General features: G+C 41.1%; 1 protein-coding gene across 8 annotated transcripts in view; it reads right to left on the bottom strand.

The window, feature by feature from the left end:
* LOC129857337 (t-SNARE domain-containing protein 1-like) overlaps positions 1–21,114 on the bottom strand; it is a 179,998-nt gene that overhangs the window by 80,360 nt on the left and 78,524 nt on the right. For 7 of the 8 annotated variants that reach the window (XR_008759896.1, XM_055925481.1, XM_055925483.1 and 4 more), the window contains 6 exons: positions 18,922–18,999; positions 14,751–14,820; positions 4,629–4,725; positions 4,441–4,515; positions 4,193–4,249; positions 1,040–1,207 (listed from right to left, as the gene is read on the bottom strand). Coding sequence is in view for 7 of the 8 variants with exons in the window: in XM_055925481.1 (XP_055781456.1) it covers positions 1,040–1,207; positions 4,193–4,249; positions 4,441–4,515; positions 4,629–4,725; positions 14,751–14,820; positions 18,922–18,999 (545 nt within the window). In the remaining variant the exon portion in view is untranslated. The remainder of the gene's footprint in view (positions 1–1,039; positions 1,208–4,192; positions 4,250–4,440; positions 4,516–4,628; positions 4,726–14,750; positions 14,821–18,921; positions 19,000–21,114) is intronic. The other variant, XM_055925484.1, reaches the window with a different exon arrangement.

Below are 21,114 nucleotides of genomic sequence, written 5' to 3'. Positions count from 1 at the left end.
TTCTTCTCCAAAGAGTACACCAAATACGCCGAGGGACCCATAGGATAAACCTAACATCAGGAGATGCTGATGATGACAACAAATATCTGAAACCTCTTTGAAATCAGACCCATGTAAAATCACCCACAGCGGAGTGATCCTGTCGTTTAGAGTTCACATCTATCTGGTTTCACATCTGCCTCAGACACCGGCGGAAGAGAGGGAAACAGCTGTTTGGGTGGAGTCAGACCTGTACTGCATCCCAAATGCTACCCTATCCCCTATATAGTGTGCTACTTTTGACCAGAGTCCTATGGGTTTGTTGTGCATTAAATATGGAATAGGGTGCCATTTGGGACGTCACCCTGGAGTTACCTGATGTGATGCTTTGTATTTCAAAACGAGCCGTGAAAGGAAGTCTGGTGAACATTGTGATTCCATCCACACTTAGGTAAGAGAACAAACAAGCCCGTAAAGGCGCCTAGGTAATTGGGTAGCGTTTAATATGCAGAAGAGATGGTGAAAACGGCTTCAGTACTGAGACATAATACTAATAGGTTGCCCAGATGGGAGGTGGAGTCTGGGATTGGCTGAGTGTCTATTTACTAAAGTAGAGTGTTTTTATTGACCTCTCTGAAGACAATAGCGTCGGGGCAATGCACTCTCTGGCCACTTTGTAAACGACAAGCTTTATCACAATGTTGGTTTGTTTTTTACTTAGTTATTTCGGAGTGTTTCTCTCTCTCTCCATGCAATCGACGGATACTCTGGGCACTTTGGCTGGAAAGTGTTGCAATTTTCAAAACAACTCGACTAAAGACACGGCTACCAGCCCAAAGCTGATGCTGGATAGATGGATTACTGCCCTTACTACTGGCAAATAGATTACCTCAACTCTCACCTTGAACACTGGATACTTTAGATAGCAAACCATTCATTTGAAAGCAACAGTGCCATTGGAAAGTAGAAGGTTTTTGCCCGTTTCTCCTCAGGAACGCTGAGACGTTAAGGCAGGGTGTTGTAAACTAAGGTAGAGCACATGGATGTCTGAGCTCAATACCTCAATCTGCAGCAGGGCCTCTTCTCTCTGGCGAAGGGCCTCCACGTCTTCCTCACTGATCTCTGAGAGGAACGCTTTCTCCTGTCCATCCCCCTCGGAGCTCCCTGCTGCACCGCCAAACAGGGGACCCTCCTCCTCACACAGCTCTGCAAACGGAGTCTGGGGACTCTGTGCTCACACACACGCGCACACGCGCACGTGCACACGCACACGCACACGCACACACACACACACACACACACACGTAACAAGAGAACATTACAATTAGATTTGTTTTGAGAATACCAATGTATATTGCTTCTGTCCTGCACCTCTTTCTCCCTGACTGCACTATAGGTCTAGGCAGTCAGTGTGATTCAAAGCACAGGGCTAACCTCACAGTACCTGAGCAAACCGGAGAGCAACTGGGGGGAAAACATCCTGTACTCCCGGAATACAATTTCACCTCAACACAACTAGAATGTTTCACACTTTAAATATATCACTCTAGACAGCTGCCACCCCCTCTTCACACTGTTTACCCAAGTTCAATCAAAAAGGACTAGGACCCTTTTCTTCTCTGTGCAGACAGTTTACTGAGCCCGCTCTCCTTTCAGCACACTCAATGGAAACGTGGGAGTCGGTCACTGAAAGAGGCTCACATTGATCTGCTAATTTTGACCCCTAATTGCATATTTATGACATTGATAAAACCCTGAGGTGGCTTTTGTTTTTCCTGCCCACAGTGTATCCAATCATCCTGTCGTCCCTCTCTTACTGTGGGTAGCTTCTTCAGTACGGAGGAGGGAGGGGCTAGACACAGGGGCCTGTGTCTTTGGTCTGCCCACTCAATGTGAACCACACAGCCTATCTGCTCTGCCTTCTGTGCTGTTCTTGCTTTTTGTTGTCAGTGAATATGCACCATCTGCTACAGTAGTGTTACTGACATCCGAGGTATAGGTCTCTTGGCCGGGCTTTACTAAATTACAGACCAACTGCTTTTCCCTAAAACTGCAGAAATGTAGTGATTTGTGAAGAAATCTTCCTTATTCACATTTATGAAAAAAGGAATAACTTTCACGGTCATTGAAGTTTCTTTCTTCACTGAAGACAATCACTGTTACGTAACCTGTCCTTATATCTGGAGTCTGAGACGTTTTCCTCTTGAGCCAGCATAATGAAAAGACCTTGATGAAATTGATTCAGCAGAAAATAAGCCTTAATACATAAGCCTCTGGTGTTCTGGTGCTGTAGGGTTCAGGGGTGTGTAAGGAGAACCTTGATACCTGAGTTTGTGTATTCTCCAGCGGGTCATTTGAGCTCAGTATGATTTCAAACGAGAACTCTTTCAGGGAAAGTTAGGGATAATGTGAAATGTGTTTCAATAACATCAACAGCTATTTGCATTGATTTTCAGGCAACGCTCTACTTGACATGATCGTACTGATATTATTCCAGGACATTACAGTGAAACCATGAGGAAGTATAAAAGGTTAAATGAAGATCAGGCAGTGAAAGCCTAGCTACCAGCATGAGCAGCTAAATGAGACATTACTGTAAAAAATATCTGGTTGTTTTTACGGTAACTTACTGGCAGAGAGTTACATGTAAGTTACTGTAAAAGAGGTACTGTATGTACTTTACAGTAATGTACTGTTAAACATTTATTCTGAATTTACAGTAATATGCTGTACTTTTTTTTACAGTAACTTACAGGTAACTGGATGCCAGCAAGTTACATTGTACAGTGACACAGTGTCACATACAACACAGTAACACTACACAGTGCATCATAAAGGATGTCTGAGTTTCTCATTAACTTTATTGAGTGCTTTTGATAAGGATCAGTGCAGTTTTCAGTGTTGTTATTGCCGGTGTGATGTATGAATAAATTCAATCATGATTTAATTGTATTGTGAAGAGGTAACAAAAAAAAATCAGCTCAGTCCCTCTTAGAACTCATAGAAATGTGACACCTTCAAAATGATTCACTGTTCATTCATCTCTGACTTACAACAAATGACTTTGGTGTATTGTTGTTTTAGTTGTCTCCTCTCCTGTCCCCAAAGGTGTTCTGAGAAGGATATATATCTCATGTAATCATTTGTACTAGATGTCTCCACGGGAGACAAAATACTCCTTAGATTTGGGGAAAGAACGACGGGTTACACAGAAGAGAGAGAGAGAGGTCTCCAGACACAATGCTTTCTGGTGTATCAAAATGATACCTGTTATCTGACTTCAAGACAGCTTTTATATGGTATAGCCCATGACTATATGTATAAATCATAATATAGACATACTAATTGTCATGATTTTCCACTGTATGTGAGTGAGTCCATCTATTTCTGTGATGTCTGATTGAATATAGATTGGATTATCATTTTTCCATCTCAGTAGTCTGAAAGTGATGGTTTCCAATGAAAGCATAAAAAAAGTGGAAGGAATCGTCACACGGTATCAGAGTTCATCTCGTCTGTTTTTTAGCCTACAGTTATTTTTATCTAGTTCTTCCAGGCTAGACTGTCTGTGGCTCATATTCAATACCAAACAGTCTGTTGTCTCCTTGTCTGATCTCTCTCTATCTTTCTCTCTCTTCTGCCTCTCTTCCTCAGTGAAAAAAGCAGGATCCTCCCATCACAGATCTCTTATCATACCACCTCCTCCCCTGAAGGGATGGGAAGATCTGATTCTGTGTTGATGTAGTCGGTACAACTTTGTCCTGCAGAAAGTACATATACCCCAGCTCAAACCCATAATGTGTCTCTCCCTTTTGAACTTTTCAACTGACATAAAAATACAGATAATGTGTTGAACAACAGTGGCAGTACTGAAGGGACTTGGATGTATAGCAAATATATTGTCTGGGAGTGGAGAGAAGAGAGGGAGGGAAAACAGAAAGAGGGAAGAGAAGAGCGGGAGGGAAAACAGAGAAAAGGGAAAAGAATAGAGGGAGTGAGAACTGAGAGAAGAGCGAAGAGAAGAGAAGGGGAGAGAACTGAGAGAAGAGCGAAGAGAAGAGAGGAGACACTAGACAAAGCTTCAAAGAACCTCTCATGAGAAGGCAATCAAACAAGGAGAGCCAAGCTTATTATCTTTGTCTCTAATGAGCGTTGTCACCTTCACAATGGAACAAAGGCCAGTACAGACTGATACTCTGTGCATCAAACTCACCTGCTTCATTTCTGTCTGTGCCGGGGGTAGCAAGGCCCTCGAACGGTCTGCAATTTTCTGAAGAGACACAAGAAGAGAGAGCGAGCACAAGAGCATGAGAGAAGCATTTAGTTCATATTGTAAAACATACTGTATATTGCAGCCGTGTTGCAAATCAGCTCTTTATTTTTCATGTCACAAGGTCACCATTCTCTATAGAACAACACCCCACTAAACAGATGAGAAGACGTGAGGCAATGCAAAGGAACCTTTTGCAGATCTCCATAGCGTTGAACCGACTCTGAGAGTTCTGTCTTAAGTCTAGTCAGGCGAAGACGATCTTGCTGTGAAAACAAGAAAAGAAGAACGAAGATTAGTGACAATTATCTTAATTTATGTCTCTGCTTCTGTGTATTTAATTAGATACAAAGTCTGGAAAAATAGATGAAAAAACCACTTTAACCCGTGTAGAGCCAGTGATGATGTCAGAGAGTTGTTTGATGAGTTGACTGGTGCTGGTGATGACTTTGTTGGTTTGCTGCTGTGTAGAATGTCTGGAATTGAAGAGAAAGAGAGCCAGAGAGAATGACATAGAGAAAGAAAGAGTGAAAGAGAAAGCGAGTGAGATAAAGAAGGAGAGAGTGCCAGAGAGAGAAGACGAATAGACAAAGCGATATGCACATAGTCTTTAGCTTCTAAGGTGGTATGAATGAGGTTATTCTCGGGGTCGTGAACTCTGGAGGACGTGGCAGGACATGGCAGCTTTTATCCCCTGGCGCTGGATTCTAGAACGGACAGTGTGCCTTCTGGGCTGGCCAGGGCGATGGGAACTCTGAGTTCAACCAATTAAGTGAATCAATATTAATGACAGTCTGACAGAGCAGAGGTAAGGACAGGTCCTGTACACTGGCACAGTGAGGGACGCAGGGCGCTGGGTGTTCTTTCTCTGCCAGGGGAAGAACAAAGAGGAGCCACCCAGGCTTTCACCATTAAAAAACACAGCAGCTTACAAACTACAGTGCTACCCAGTGGTGGGAGGATGGAGGCGCACTCATTATGGCTATAGCTTTCAGCCAAGGAAAGTATGGATTTTTATGTTGAACGAATGAACCCCCAATTATTGTCTACAAACACATCTATTATCAAATAGTGGCATACGTGTGGATGGCGATTCAATCAATAAGTATAATTTTAAACAATTCCACTTACAGTCTGCCACTCATGGTTTATTTGGCCAAACAGTACATTGTGAAGACAACACAAAAAGATAGATGCCTTCAGTAAGTTTACTGATTTCAGACACTATTGTAATTATGGAAATCATATTAAAATCTCTGATAGACAATAGTCACATTTGCATGCACAAAAACATTTTCTTGCACTAATATCAATACTGCCTGCCTGTAGCTTTTTACATTTATTTTCAACGTCTCCTCCCACACACTCATTTACTGAAGCATCTCTGGGTCGTTCCATGAGAGTAGTGACTTTTGCGTCCCTTTGATATTATAAGTAGAAATTGTGCACCAATATTGAATTTTAAACGCCTGCTATATTAAATGAAGTTCCCTTTAATATTGACCACATGAAAAATGCAACAAATCTCTTCTAGGAACATTGCAAAAAAAATCTCCAAGTTTTCACCATCATTGTAAGTCCCTAGTTATTGTCATTTCTGAAGACGATTATTTATTTCATGTGATTAGTGATTTCTTTAAGTCTGTCCCTCATTTTATGTTCAACCCTGTTCGGTGAAATGAACTCTTGTTTTAATATGGTGAAACTATTCCTTTAAAAGTTGATTTAAAAAAATATATATACATATACACATCATAAGCTCACATGGTTTTAGTCTGTTTGACTCTTTTGGCCATTTTCTGGTGTTTTCTGGTGGAAAACTCAGCATAACACATCATCTCTGTTACCCATAGATAGGCAGGCTAGAAATGTTTTTTTATGAAACATGGATTAAATTGCCACTCCTTGTTGCACACAACCAGCTTCCGTTCTCCCAGTCAAGAGGAGATTCATGGCTGATTTAAGATTAAATCGTCAACCCTGTTATGGTCAATGCTGTTACGGTCAACCCTGTCACAGTCAACCCTGTTATTTTATTTGGCACTGAATTGGCACTTACTATAGTCATTTTTTAATTGTATCTCTGTTTTTTTATGAAGTTGGAAATGTGCTCTTTATCTAAGTGGAGCAGTAATGTTTCTGGATGAGGTTTGGTTTGTTGTTTTTAAGTTAGGTGAGGGCTGAGGCTAGTGATATTGTGTTGAGGTAACCTGGTGGATGAAACTGAACTGGTTGAAATTAAACTGTGTCTGTGAGCTCTTATGAGAAATCTGGTTGGATAATACTATTCAAGATTGTGTTGATAATCTTAAGCATAGCCAAATAAGCAGTCTGTCTCAACAGAACCCTGCTTGCCCAGAGGCAGCATTAAACATGGGGGACATCAGGACAGCACCTCCTCTCTCTCACACACTATCCTTCAGACAACTAGTCGCAAGTCTCCCTGTGCGCTCCCTCTCTCTCTCTCTCCCTCTCGCTCTCTTCACCCTCCATCCCTCTCTCACTGTCTCTCTCCCTCTCCCTCTCCACGCTCCACCTCTCTCCCACTCTTTCTTTGTCTCTCCATCTCTCTCTCACTGGGGCTGATCAGCCACAAAGGAATACAACGCAGAACACAAAGGAGATGACTGATTGCAATTCACATTATATTTTTACATACTTTTCTGCTGCTGAGTCCCTACTCTTGAGATCTTTGTGGGGGCGCAAGTGACTAACAGATCTCGATAGCTTTGTAATGTGATACGTCAGAAGAGTATGAGAGGGTCCTCTAGAGTGGGCGATGTGAACCAAGAGTTTGGCACAACATACTGCTCGGTACAGTGGCATAAACCTACACAGATGATCCATAGAAACTAACTCTCTAGAACAGGTGCAAAATGACTCATAGATGATCCACGGGAATTCATTAAAACAGGTCATAATGGATTCTTATGTTTAGTACATGAAGCATTGGAAGATGTTGATGATAATGTTGATAAGTGTTGTGTTCTATGCACACATTGACATGTTTTTTGTTGCATGGTTTTAAAACCATTGAAGTACAGGTTACTCCAATTCATGTCATACAGTGAATACCCTGTAGGCCTGAGGACAACAGAATTAGGACATTCACCTCCTGTGTATTAACTCATTACATGCCTGCAGATTCAAAGGCACAGTCCTTCTCCACATAGATCAGTCATGTTGTTCCTGTTGTGACGTGACGGTGCATGAACTAGCTGTGAGTTTACCGTAATCCTCTGGATGTCTGAGAAGTCTTTGACTGAAACGTTAAACGATGACACATCAGCCAGAGGTTTAGCCATCTTATTAATCCCTTTGGTGCCTGTGTGTGTGTGTGTGTGTGTGTGTGATTGTGTGTGTGTGTGTGTGTGTGTGTGTGTGTGTGTGTATGTGTGTGTGCGTTTGTGTGTGTGGCATGTTTCCTTTACCTACCTAAGATACAACAGAAGGTCACATTCAAGCTTATTAGTGACAGCATGCAGGTGGACAAGCACTTAGAGCACACTGTTGATCCAGCATGGTGAACCAACTCCAACTTTCAGCTGCATCAGGGTCATATGATTGACTAGATATTTTTCTTGGATATTACAAGTACCTCATCCAGCCCACAGCTACGGACTCTATTTAACCCAGGATAGAGTATCTGCTCCGCCCACCCATTTAACAGCAGCTTTTACATGTGTTCTAGTACAACCGGTCTTGCATGAATGGGGGAAGTAAAGCAGTATTCATCTCCTGCACAACATTATGAATGGCTGTTTTCATGAGTGGTTTGAATGTATCACTGGCAGATACAGTATGACCTTGCTGAGGCAATGCAGAGTGACAGAGACACAGCAGGATAAGTCATACACCAAAAACACAGAGGTCATACTTTCTCTGGCTTTAGGGGCCATACTTGAAGCTCAACTTATTTCTCCCCTCAGAAGCTAGCGTGACTGTACTTTTGCTTGGCCTTCAACCTCGAGATCTCTCTCTCTCACTCTCACTCTTTCTCTCTCTCTGAAAAAACAGGAAGTCTATTTTCCCACTGTTTTCCACTAGGTTGGCTTGGTTCTTCCCACAGTGGCCAGAGAATTACAGTGACATGGCCCTGGTTCTGAGTTCACTAATACACTGAGGACTGTCTGTCTGTCTATTTTTCCCCCTTATTTCCTCTCTCCAAATTTAGATCAATATTTGAGGACTAGGGTGGGGAGGTATGGAGAAGGTCTCTCTAGCAGTATTTATCCCTGGGTCTCTAAAGGGAGCACTAGGACAGAATGTACTGTACATCAGAACTGGGTTCAAATAATATTCAGAATCCTACCTTTAGTGTTTGATGTAGCCCAGCGTTTCCCAAACTTGGTCCTGGGGACCACAAGGGGTGCATGTTCAGTTTTTTGCCCTAACACTCCACAGCTGATTCAAATAATCAAAGCTTGATTATGAGGTCATTATTTGAATCAGCCGTGTAGTGCTAGTGCAAAAAACTAGATGTGCACCCCTTGGGGGTCTCCAAGACCGAGTTTTGGAAACACTGCTTTAGACTGTCTGGCGAACTACATGGGCAGAGTTTGCAATTGTGCGATTATTTCATTGTTTCCATTGCGCCACATAAACTCAGTCAAGCCCCGATAAAGTATCTGAAATGAATTCAAATAGTACTTGATCCCAGGTCTGCTGTCCTGTGCAGTATGTTGTGTCCAAGCTACGCTGGAGGGGAGCACCAGGCTCGGAGGCTAAGCCCAGCCTGCACAGACAGCACCAGACACTAAATCAATGTTCTTATTGCACATCTCCACAACACGGTCTAGGGAGATTTGGTGAATTTAGACAGTATTTGTTCAAGTCCTCTCACGCAAGCATGCATGCAGGCACCACAGCAGTTGTATATAGTTTCTTCTTCATCCCTCCTTCAAGCCTTGTCTATCGCTCTCTCTATATCATGTGATTTCATAAATGAATTGTTCCATAGTGCTGTCTTTAAAAAACTAAATAGAGTATGGTCATATTGACTCAATTAAACCCATGTAGCATGGTAGAAAACAAATTACTTTTGGGGAAAAAATGAATTATGTTTCTAAATATTAGCACAGGGCTAATTTAGCATATGGTCTGCACAGTAGTTTTTTTTAATCAACAAATGGAAGCATATTTGACATGGTTGTTTTATCAATAATAGATTTTACAGTACATTAGTTTTGTGGATTTTGTAATAGATGTGAATTTAGCAGAATATTTCTTGATGGTTAAAAGGCAGTATAGTATGGTAGTACTGTGCAGTTATGTGTGGAGGTTGTTTATAGGAACATCAGTGTGTCTGATGTAGCACTATTTAATATCCCATCAAAAATGGCATCATATCATTTTATAGCACCATGAAACAACATAGGGTTTATTTGCTAAAGGTTCCAAGTTAACTCCATGATACATGTGGATCTGTCTCTGCAAGATGAAAGCCCTGGGTACATACAGTAATTGACGTAACGTTTCCTACAGTATCCATCTATAGCTCCAGTGTATGTACTTTAATGTACTGTACTGTGTGAGGGCTTTGCTGTGGGGAGCCCGTGGCAGAAGTTATGCCTTATGGCTGGTTGAGGAGAGGTTCTTTGAGGCCCTCTGTGGCAGTTGGCCTTCTGTCTGTCTGTCAGAGCAGAGTCTGTTGCCTCCTCTGTTCTCTTCTCTTTCCTCTCTCCTCTCCTCCCTCTCTCCTCTCCTTCATCTTGCCTCTCCTCCTTCTTCTTCTCCCTCTCTTCTCCCCATCTCCTCTCCCTCTCCGCTCCCTCTCCTCTCCTCTAAACAGTGTCCTCGTCCTCTGGTGGGTTACGGACGAGTCGCCACCGAATGCCTAATGCACTAACAAAGACAATGACACTCAGAGGGTGGGAGCGATTAATCCACTTAGACTTTTGCTGTGTGCATTTCCACGATTACAAGGACGGGTCCAATTCTATTAACCGTGAGATTGTGGTTGTAGCCGGGAGTAGAGAGGTAGACCATGGGTGCAGATGGTCGATTAACCTTCTTAACCAGAGGCAGGGCGTTTGTGTGTACTGTAAAATATGCCTACCATTACAAAAGTAGACGAAGACAAAATTACTACAGTTACGGTAGTTGCTGGAAGTGGCAGTGAGTAGCCGTGAGTATGCGGCATCCACTCAGCATGAAAATAATTAAAATCGTACCGCACCATTCAACCATTCAACTGTGCCATTCAACCATTCAACTGCACCATTCAACCATTCAACTGCACCATTCAACCATTCAACTGTAGCATTCAACCATTCAACTGTGCCATTCATCCATTCAACTGTACCATTCAACCATTCAACTGTACCATTCAACCAATCAACTGTACCATTCAACCATTTGATTGTACCATTCAACCATTCAACTGTACCATTCAACCATTCAACTGTACCATTCATCCATTCAACTGTACCATTCAACCATTCAACTGTACCATTCATCCATTCAACTGTACCATTCAACCATTCAACTGTACCATTCAACCATTCAACTGTACCATTCAACCAATCAACTGTACCATTCAACCATTTGATTGTACCATTCATCCATTCAACTGTACCATTCAACCATTCAACTGTACCATTCAACCAATCAACTGTACCATTCAACCATTTGATTGTACCATTCATCCATTCAACTGCACCATTCAACCATTCAACTGTACCATTCATCCATTCAACTGTACCATTCAACCATTTGATTGTACCATTCATCCATTCAACTGCACCATTCAACCATTCAACTGTACCATTCAACCATTCAACTGTACCATTCAACCATTCAACTGTACCATTCATCCATTCAACTGTACAATTCAACCATTCAACTGTACCATTCAACCATTCAACTGTACCATTCAACCATTCAACTGTACCATTCAACCATTTGATTGTACCATTCAACCATTCAACTGTACCATTCAACCATTCCACTGTACCATTCAACCATTAAACTGTACCATTCAACCAATCAACTGCACCATTCAACCATTCAACTGTACCATTCAACCATTCAACTGTACCATTCATCCATTCAACTGTACCATTCAACCATTCCGTTGTACCATTCATCCATTCAACTGTACCATTCAACCATTCAACTGTACCATTCAACCATTTGATTGTACCATTCAACCATTCAACTGTACCATTCAACCATTCAACTGTACCATTCAACCATTTGATTGTACCATTCAACCATTTGATTGTACCATTCAACCATTCAACTGTACCATTCAACCATTCCACTGTACCATTCAACCATTAAACTGTACCATTCAACCAATCAACTGCACCATTCAACCTTTTGACTGTAGCATTCTACCATTAAACTGTACCATTCAACCATTTGATTGTACCATTCAACCATTCAACTGTACCATTCAACCATTTGATTGTACCATTCAACCATTCAACTGTACCATTCAACCATTCCACTGTACCATTCAACCATTAAACTGTACCATTCAACCTATCAACTGTACCATTCATCCATTCAACTGTACCATTCAACCATTCAACTGTACAATTCAACCATTTGATTGTACCATTCAACCATTCAACTGTACCATTCAACCATTCAACTGTACAATTCAACCATTTGATTGTACCATTCAACCATTCAACTGTACCATTCAACCATTCAACTGTACCATTCAACCATTCCACTGTACCATTCAACCATTTGACTGTAGCATTCAACCATTCAACTGTACCATTCAACCATTCCACTGTACCATTCATCCATTTGACTGTAGCATTCTACCATTCAACTGTGCCATTCAACCATTCAACTGTGCCATTCAACTGTGCTATTCAACTGTGCCATTCAACCATCCTTTAAAGACACTAGAATGCATACAACACTGTAACTGTTGACAGCTGACAAAGAGGGGTCACATCACATGGAAAACCATTTTCTTTCTAGTAATTCAGAGCAGTGAACCCAGATCATTGTCTATAATGGTTCACATCCTACACCAATATTAACGAAAGCAACAGAAAGCAAAAGAATCACACACACATACACACACACACACATTCAGACAGTGTAGGTTTCCAAGGTGATCATAAAAAATTGTTGATAGAATTTATGACATGCCAGGCAGCACAGTGGGGTGTAATGCATTTTAAACAGACACAATCATCTCAGATTGGCCACTTTGTCATCAGGCAGGAATTTGGTAATTGCTGGCAGCTCAACTAAAACAAGTAGAATCAATATCAGCTATGAAAGAGGACATTGAAATATAGAGAAAATATTCTCTGTTCTGGAGCTACTGGGCTTAATGTGACCCTCGGCATGATTAACCTGTCTAGGATCAGCGTGGCGCTAGCGGCACACCCCCCCCCCCCCCCACTGAAAAACCAGTGCCGCGAAATTCAAAAAAAATATTTTTTTAAAATATTTAACTTTCACACATTAAAGTCCAATACAGCTAATGAAAGACACAGATCTTATGAATCCAGTCAACATTTCCGATTTTTAAAATGTTTTACAGGGAAGACACAATATGTAAAGATGTACATCTATTACCTAAAAACACATTAGCATATTCCACCATCTTTTATTTGTCCACCAACACCAGTAGCCATCACCAATTCGGCTAAACTAAGATATTTATAGCCCCTAACCAACAAAAAAACTCATTAGATGACAGTCTGATAACATATTTATGGTATGGGATAGGTTTTGTTAGAAAAAAGTGCATATTTCAGGTATATGGCATAGTTTACAATTGCACCCACCATCACAAATGGACTAGAATAATTACAATGAGCAACGTGTTTACCTAACTACTAATCATCAAACATTTCGTAAAAATACACAGCATACACGAATCGAAAGACACAGATCCTGTGAATACAGACAATATTTCAGATTTTCTAAGTGTCTTACAGCGAAAACACAATAAATCGTTATATTAGCGTAGCACATAGCACATAGCAGCCCAGCATTGATTCTAGCCAAAGTGAGCGATAAAAGTCAACATCGCCAAAAGATATTAATTTTTTCACTAACCTTCTCAGAATTCTTCCGATGACACTCCTGTAACATCACATTACAACATGCATATACAGTTTGATCGAAAATGTTTATATTTAGCCACCAAAATCATGGTTAGACAATGTGAAATGTAGACAAGCTGGTAAAGAAAACGTCCTTGCGCCACTTAGACAGTGATCTACTCTTATACATAAATACTCATAAACGTGACTAAAAAATATAGGGTGGACAGGGATTGATAGACAATTTAATTCTTAATACAATTGCGTTATTACATTTTTTAATTTATCCTTACTTTTCAATACAGTTTGCGCCAAGCGAAGCTACGTCAAAAAACATGGCGTCCTAAGCCACTAAAATGTTTCGACAGAAACACGATTTATCATAATAAAAATGTCCTACCTTGAGCTGTTCTTCCATCAGTATCTTGGGCAAAGGATCCTTTCTTGGGAGAAATCGTCTTTTGGTGGAAAGCTGTCCTCTTGCCATGTGGAAATGTCAACTACGTTCGGGATGAACTGAAAAGCGTTCCCAACTTTTCACATCGTTGCAAAAATAAATGTCCCAAAATCGCACTAAACGGATATAAATTGCTATAAAACGCTTTAAATTAACTACTTTGTGATGTTTGTAACTCCTATAACGAGTGAAAAGATGACCGGAGAAATATAACAGGCTAAACTAATGCTTGGAACAGGAGAGGGTCGGTGTCTTCCACGCGCGTTACGCAGCAAGAAAAGACTTGCTAGCTAAAGGTTTTTTTCATTTGTAGTGCCTGTGAACGAGCAATCGAGCCCGTTGGAATCGTCATCACGTAAAGGCATCCAGGGGAAGACGTAAGAAGTGTCCGTATAGTCATAGCAACGACAGTGCCCGTTTAAATGACTTCAGAAAAGTGGCCAACGTTTCTCAAATCTGACTCCATGTCAGGGAAATTGCTGTAGAATGGGCTCTGTTCCACTTAGAGACAAAATTTCAACTCCTATAGAAACTATAGACTGTTTTCTATCCAATAATAATAATAATATGCATATTGTACGATCAAGGATTTTGTGGGAAGCCGTTTAAAAAATTAGCCACATTAGCATAAATAGTCTAAACAGCGCCCCCATCCCCAACAGGTTAAAGGACAGACAGGTCAAGCAGAATGAACACTCAGAGGCTATGTATCAGGCTACACTTTAACTGTAGCTAATGCATGGTTGCAGCAGTATGTGATGTCAATAACACAGCAATAAATGGTTTGTGTTCAGACGGTTGGTGAAATTGAGGGAGGAAGCCGTTGATTGACTCGCTTGAGTTGCACACTAATGTGTTGATATGAATATGTAAGTACTAAAATTCCCATGTGTGTTTGTGTGTGAGTGCGCGTGTGTGTGTGTGTGTGTGTGTGTGTGTGTGTGTGTGTGTGTGTGTGTGTGTGTGTGTGTGTGTGTGTGTGTGTATGTGTGTGCATGTGCGTGTTGTGATTACTCACAGGCTCTGTCGCAGTTCAGCAGTGTCTCTGGACGTTCCCAATGATTGAAGACTCTTCTCTAATGTTACAACTGAGATGGGGAGGAACATATAGCATTGTAAACATCAAAGACGTTCAAGTGCTTTTACAGTACTAACCTCAGCAAAAAAAGAAATGTCCCTTTTTCAGGACCCTGTCTTTCTAAGATAATTAGTAAAAATACAAATAACTTCACAGATCTTCATTGTAAAGGGTTTAAACACTGTTTCCCATGCTTGTTCAATGAACCATAAATAATGAATGAACTTGCACCTGTGGAACAGTCGTTAAAACTTCTTCTTTATAGGGGGCGCTATTTTCACTTTGGGAAAAAATCGTGCCCAAATTAAATGGCCTCGTACTCTGTTCTAGATCATACAATATGCACATTATTATTACTATTGGATAGAAAACACTCTGAAGTTTCTAAAACTGTTTGAATTATATCTGTGAGTAAAACAGAACTCATTTGGCAGCAAACTTCCAAACAGGAAGTGAAAATTCTGAAAATGGGGCTCTGTGTCAGGGCCTGCCTATTCAACTGGCTTATATTTATGGATCTGTATGCACTTCATACGCCTTCCACTAGATGTCAACAGGCAGTAGAATGTTGAATGGGGTGTCTAGCTTGATGTGAGACTGAATGAGAGCTTTTGGAGTGACAGGTCCGCTCTTTTGTCAGTATTCAACTGCACACCAGGGAACCTCACATTGTCTTCTGAAATGCGTTCGGTCTACACAACGAAATGCCCCGGCTCTGATTTTATTGGATACATATGAGAAAAACATCGTAAAGTAGGATTTTCAACCGCGTTTGACCAGTTTATTCGACGTTTATTGGGACTTTTGGAATTTTTCGTTCAATGCGCGAAGAGTTTTTGGACATGTGCCCTCCACATGGCTAGCCAAAGTTGCTAATTCGACAGAAGAAATGGACATTCTAAAACAAAACAACGATTTATTCTGGAACTAGGACTCCTTGCACAACATTCTGATGGAAGATCATCAAAAGTAAGAGAATACTTATGATGTTATTTCGTATTTATGTGGTTTGTGTTGGCTCCAACAAGGCGGAGAATTGTTGGGCGCTGTCTCACAATATTGCATGCTGTAAGTTGTACTAAAGTTATTTTAAAAAATCTAACACAGCGGTTGCATTAAGAACCAGTGTATCTTTCATTTGCTGTACAACATGTATTTTTTAGTAAAGTTTATGACGAGTTTTTTGGTTAGATTACGTGACTGTCCAAAATATCTCCGGACAATTTGGTGCATCATGGCTACGTATTCACAATGTAAAACCCCGATTTGTACCTCTAAATATGCACATTTTCGAACAAAACATAAATGTATTGTATAACATGATGTTGTAAGACTGTCATCTGATGAAGTTGTTCAAGGTTAGTGATTAATTTTATCTCTATTTGTGGGTTTTGTGAAAGCTTTGTTGGCGGTGAATAAATGGCGTTGTGTGTTTGGCTATTGTGGCGCGCTAATATAAATATACTGTATATGTTGTGTTTTCGCTGTAAAACATAAAAAAAATCGGAAATGATGGCTGGATTAACAAGATGTTTATCTTTCATTTGCTGTATTGGACTTGTGATTTCATGAAATTATATTATATGATATCCCTGTCGCGTTAGGCTAGGCTATGCTAGTCAGCTTTTTTGATGAGGAAGATCCTGGATCCGGGAGAGAGAAGCGGTAGAGGTTAAGACACTAACAGCTTACAGATGGTAAGCAATTAAGGTCACAGTTATGAAAACTTAGGACACTAAAGAGGCCTTTCTACTGACTCTGAAAAACACGAAAAGAAAGATGCCCAGGGTCCCTGCTCATCTGTGTGAACGTGCCTCAGGCATGCTGCAAGGAGGCATGAGGACTGCAGATGTGGCCAGGGCAATAATTTGCAATGTCCATACTGTGAGACGCCAAAGACAGCGCTACAGGGAGACAGGATGGACAGCTGATCGTCCTCGCAGTAGCAGACCATGTGTAACAACACCTGCACAGGATCGGTACATCCGAAAATCACACTTGCGTGACAGGTACAGGATGACAACAACAACTGCCCGAGTTACACCAGGAACGCATAATCTCTCCATCAGTGCTCAGACTGTCCGCAATAGGCTGAGGGCTTGTAGGCTTGTTGCAAGGCAGGTCATCACCTGACATCACCGGCTACATCGTCGCCTATGGGCACAAACCCACCGTTGCTGGAACAGACAGGACTGGCAAAAAGTGCTGGACTGACGAGTCGCGGTTTTGTCTCACCAGGGGTGATGGTCGGTATCGTGTTTATCGTCAAAGGAATGAGCATTACACCGAGGTCTGTACTCTGGAGTGGGATAAATTTGGAGGTGGAGGGTCCATCATGGTCTGGGGCCGTGTGTTACAGCATCATCAGACTGAGCTTGTTGTCATTGCAGGCAATCTCAATGTGTGCGTTACAGGGAAGACATCCTCCTCCCTCATGTGGTACCCTTCCTGCAGGTTCATCCTGACATGACCCTCCAGCATGACAATGCCACCAGCCATACTGCTCGTTCTGTGCGTGATTTCCTGCAAGACAGGAATGCCAGTGTTCTGCCATGGCTAGCGAAGAGCCCGGATCTCAATCCCTTTGAGCACGTCTGGGACCTGTTGGATTGGAGGGTGAGGGCTAGGGCCATTCCCCCCAGAAATGTCCGGGAACTTGCAGGTGCCTTGGTGGAAGATTGAGGTAACATCTAACAGCAAGAACTGACAAATCTGGTACAGTCCATGTGGAGGAGATGCAGTACTTAACTTCTCTCGGATAGGGGGCAGCATTTTCACGTTTGGATGAAAAGCGTGCCCAGAGTAAACTGCCTCCTACTCAGTCCTATATGCTATATGCATATTATTATTAGTATTGGATAGAAAACACTCTGAAGTTTCTAAAACTGTTTGAATCATGTCTGTGACTATAACAGAACTTATTTGGCAGGCAAAACCCCGAGGATAAACCATTAAAATAAAAAAAAATTGAGGTCACTCTCTTTTCAATGGGTTTTCATTGGGAATCCAGATTTCTAAAGGACCTTTCTGCAGTTCCTATCGCTTCCACTGGATGTCAACATTCTTTAGAAATTGGTTGAGGTTTTTCCTTTGAGAAATGAAGAAGTAGCCATGTTCAGAATGAGGCTCCAGTGAAGTGTACTGTTTGTTAGACGCGCATGACCAGAAAGCATGCTACACATTGTTTTCCTCTGGTATTGAACACAGATCATCCCCTCTTCAATTGTATTGATTATTTACGTAAAAAAATACCTAAAGTTGTATTACAAAAGTAGTTGAAATGTTTGGACAAAGCTTACAGTTAACTTTTGAGATATTTTGTAGTCACATTGCGCAAGTTGGAACCAGGGTTTTTCTGGATCAAACGCGCCAAATAAATGGACATTTTGGATGTATATTGACAGAATTAATCAAACAAAGGGACCATTTGTGATGTTTATGGGACATGTTGGAGTGCCAACAGAAGATGCTTGTCAAAGGTAAGGCATGAATTATACCTTTATTTCTATGTTTTGTGTCACGCCAGGAGTGTTGAAATATGATGATCTGTGATTGTTAGCTGGGGTGCTATCCTCAGATAATAGCATTGTTTGCTTTCGCCGTAAAGCATTTTTGAAATCTGACACATTGGCTGGATTCACAACAAGTGTAGCTTTAATATGGTATATTGAATGTGTGATTTCATGAAAGTTTAATTTTTATAGTAATTTATTTAACTTTAGGTATTTTCTAATTTGGCGCTCTGCATTTTCACTGGATGTTGGCCAGGTGGGACGCTATCGTCCCACATATCCCAGAGAGGTTAATGCAGCTGGTGGCCATACCAGATACTGACTGTTACTTTTTATTTTGACCCCCCCTGTGTTCAGGGACACATTATTCAATTTCTGTTAGTCACATGTCTGTGGAACTTGTTCAGTTTATGTCTCAGTTGTTGAATCTTGTTATGTTCATACAACTATTTACACATGTTAAGTTTGCTGAAAATAAACACAGTTGACAGTGAGAGGACGTTTCTTTTTTTGCTGAGTTTATATCAAAAGAATAACAGAAAAGACACAGTTACACACACACAGACATGTACACACACAAACATATTTACAAGACTCACCATTTGCGTTGATCTGGAAAATGTTAGAGGAGGTCTCTTGAAACACATCTTGCAGCTCTGAGGAGCTGACCTGTGTTGCTTGGAGAAGACATGATTTTAGTTCGATGAAGCATTATAATAACACACCAATAACAAGGCAGATATCTTAGGTAAAACACAACATTCTGTAAAACACAACAGCCACAGAGCTGTTCTATCATGAAATGTGTTACAGTGAATTTGGGGTTTAGCCTTGTCCAGGACTGTAATCCGGGTCCAGCAACTTGGAACCAAACACCTTAGGTAACTGCTAAATAGCTCGGAGAGAATGTACACTGTTTATCATGTATTTGCCACTTCAGTAGTCACGACAGGTAAAACATATATGTGTATTTTTGTAATAGCAGTTTGCAGGAAGTAATTTGCTGTGAGTCGTGAGTCCAGCTGATGGGTTATGTGGGCAAGACTATTCTCCCTGATCAAAAGGACAAAATGTTACAGAGCAAGAATGCCAGAAAGGCCTGATTGTTGTCAACTGGTGAAGAGCAACAGCAGTAGAACATAGAGGCACACAGAAAACACAGGCCAAGGTCGGACTGTCTAATTCTGACCACTAAAGTGACTGTAATTGGAAAGTTATTTTTGGACATTTTTCTCCAACTACTACCAGTAGTGTTTCGGCAGGTGTGAAAATGACAATGGGTGGTGGGGGATTACTGTTTGGAATGAAAAATTACGGGAAAAGAAAGAGGAAGTATGTTGAACCTGCATATTCTATAAGCATTGTTCCATTAAGCTGTGCTCTTTAACCACAACTGATACACAGAATAACAAAAGAAAGGTTTGCAGTTCACTGAGACATATGATCGACACGTCTGCATATTAAGAGTCATTCACTTGATTTAACTTCTCTGGGATAGGTGGCAGTATTTTCACGTCCGGATGAAAAGCGTGTCCAAAGTAAACGGCCTGCTACTCAGGCCCAGAAGCTAATATATGCATATTATTAGATTTGGATAGACAACACTCTGAAGTTTCTAAAACTGTTTGAATCATGTCTGTGAGTATAATAGATCTTATTTGGCAGGCGAAACCCAGAGGTCACTCTCTTTCAATGGGTTTTCATTGGGAATCCAGATTTCTAAGGGAACTTCTTATCGCTTCCACTGGATGTCAACAGTCTTTATTTGGTTGAGGTTTTTCCTTTTAGAAATGAAGAAGTAGCACTGTTCAGAATGAGGCTCGAGGGAAGTGTACTCTTTGTTAGAGGCGCGTGACCTGAAAGCATGCTACACATTGTTTTCCTCCGGTATTGAACACAGATCATCCAATCTTAAATTTTAGCAATTATTTACTTTAAAAAATACCTAAAGTTGTATTACAAAAGTAGTTTGAAATGTTTGGACAAAGCTTACAGGTAACTTATGAGATATTTTGTAGTCACGTTGCGCAAGTTGCAACCGGTGTTTTTCTGGTTCAAAAGCGGCAAATAAATTGGCATTTTGGATATATATCGATGGAATTAATCGAACAAAAGGAATATTTGTGATGTTTATGGGACATATTGGAGTGCCAAAAGAAGAACCTCGCCAAAGGTAAGAAATTAATTATATCTTTATTTCTGCGTTTTGTGTCGCGCCTGGAGGGTTGAAATAGGATTGTCTGTGTTTGTTTACTGGGGTGCTGTCCTCAGATAATAGCATTGTTTGCTTTCGCCGTAAAGCCTTTTTGAAATCTGACATGTTGGCTGGATTCACAACAAGTGTAGCTTTAATTTGCTGTATTGCATGTGTGATTTCATGAAAGTTAAATTTTTATTGTAATTTATTTGAATTTGGCGCTCTGCATTTTCACTGGATGTTGGCCAGGTGGGACGCTAGCGTCCCACATATCCCAGAGAGGTTTCCTGTGGCGGAATAAATATGATTAAGTCAAAAGTACATGCTATATGATAGCAATACATTTTAAAAGGGTGTCATTTTTCAGTTCAACGACCATTACTGCCCCTAGTGTGATCTACATACTCCCGCCTTCGACATGCTTGTCCAGTTCTTCCCATCGTTATGATAAATAGCGGATGCTCAATGTTCATGCTACTTCACATGGAACCACTTAGGTCTGTGTGGAGGAACTCAGAGGGCTAAGTCATCCCTCTCCTCGCATCAGTGACCCAGTGTTTCACACTCTGCTGATGGAGGAATAGAGGGAGAGATG

The sequence above is a fragment of the Salvelinus fontinalis genome, chromosome 6, assembly GCF_029448725.1.
Source record: "Salvelinus fontinalis isolate EN_2023a chromosome 6, ASM2944872v1, whole genome shotgun sequence".
In the NCBI taxonomy this organism is placed as follows: Eukaryota; Metazoa; Chordata; class Actinopteri; order Salmoniformes; family Salmonidae; genus Salvelinus; species Salvelinus fontinalis.
Note: the sequence above shows the minus strand (reverse complement) of the source record. Positions and strands in the feature narration are given on the sequence as shown.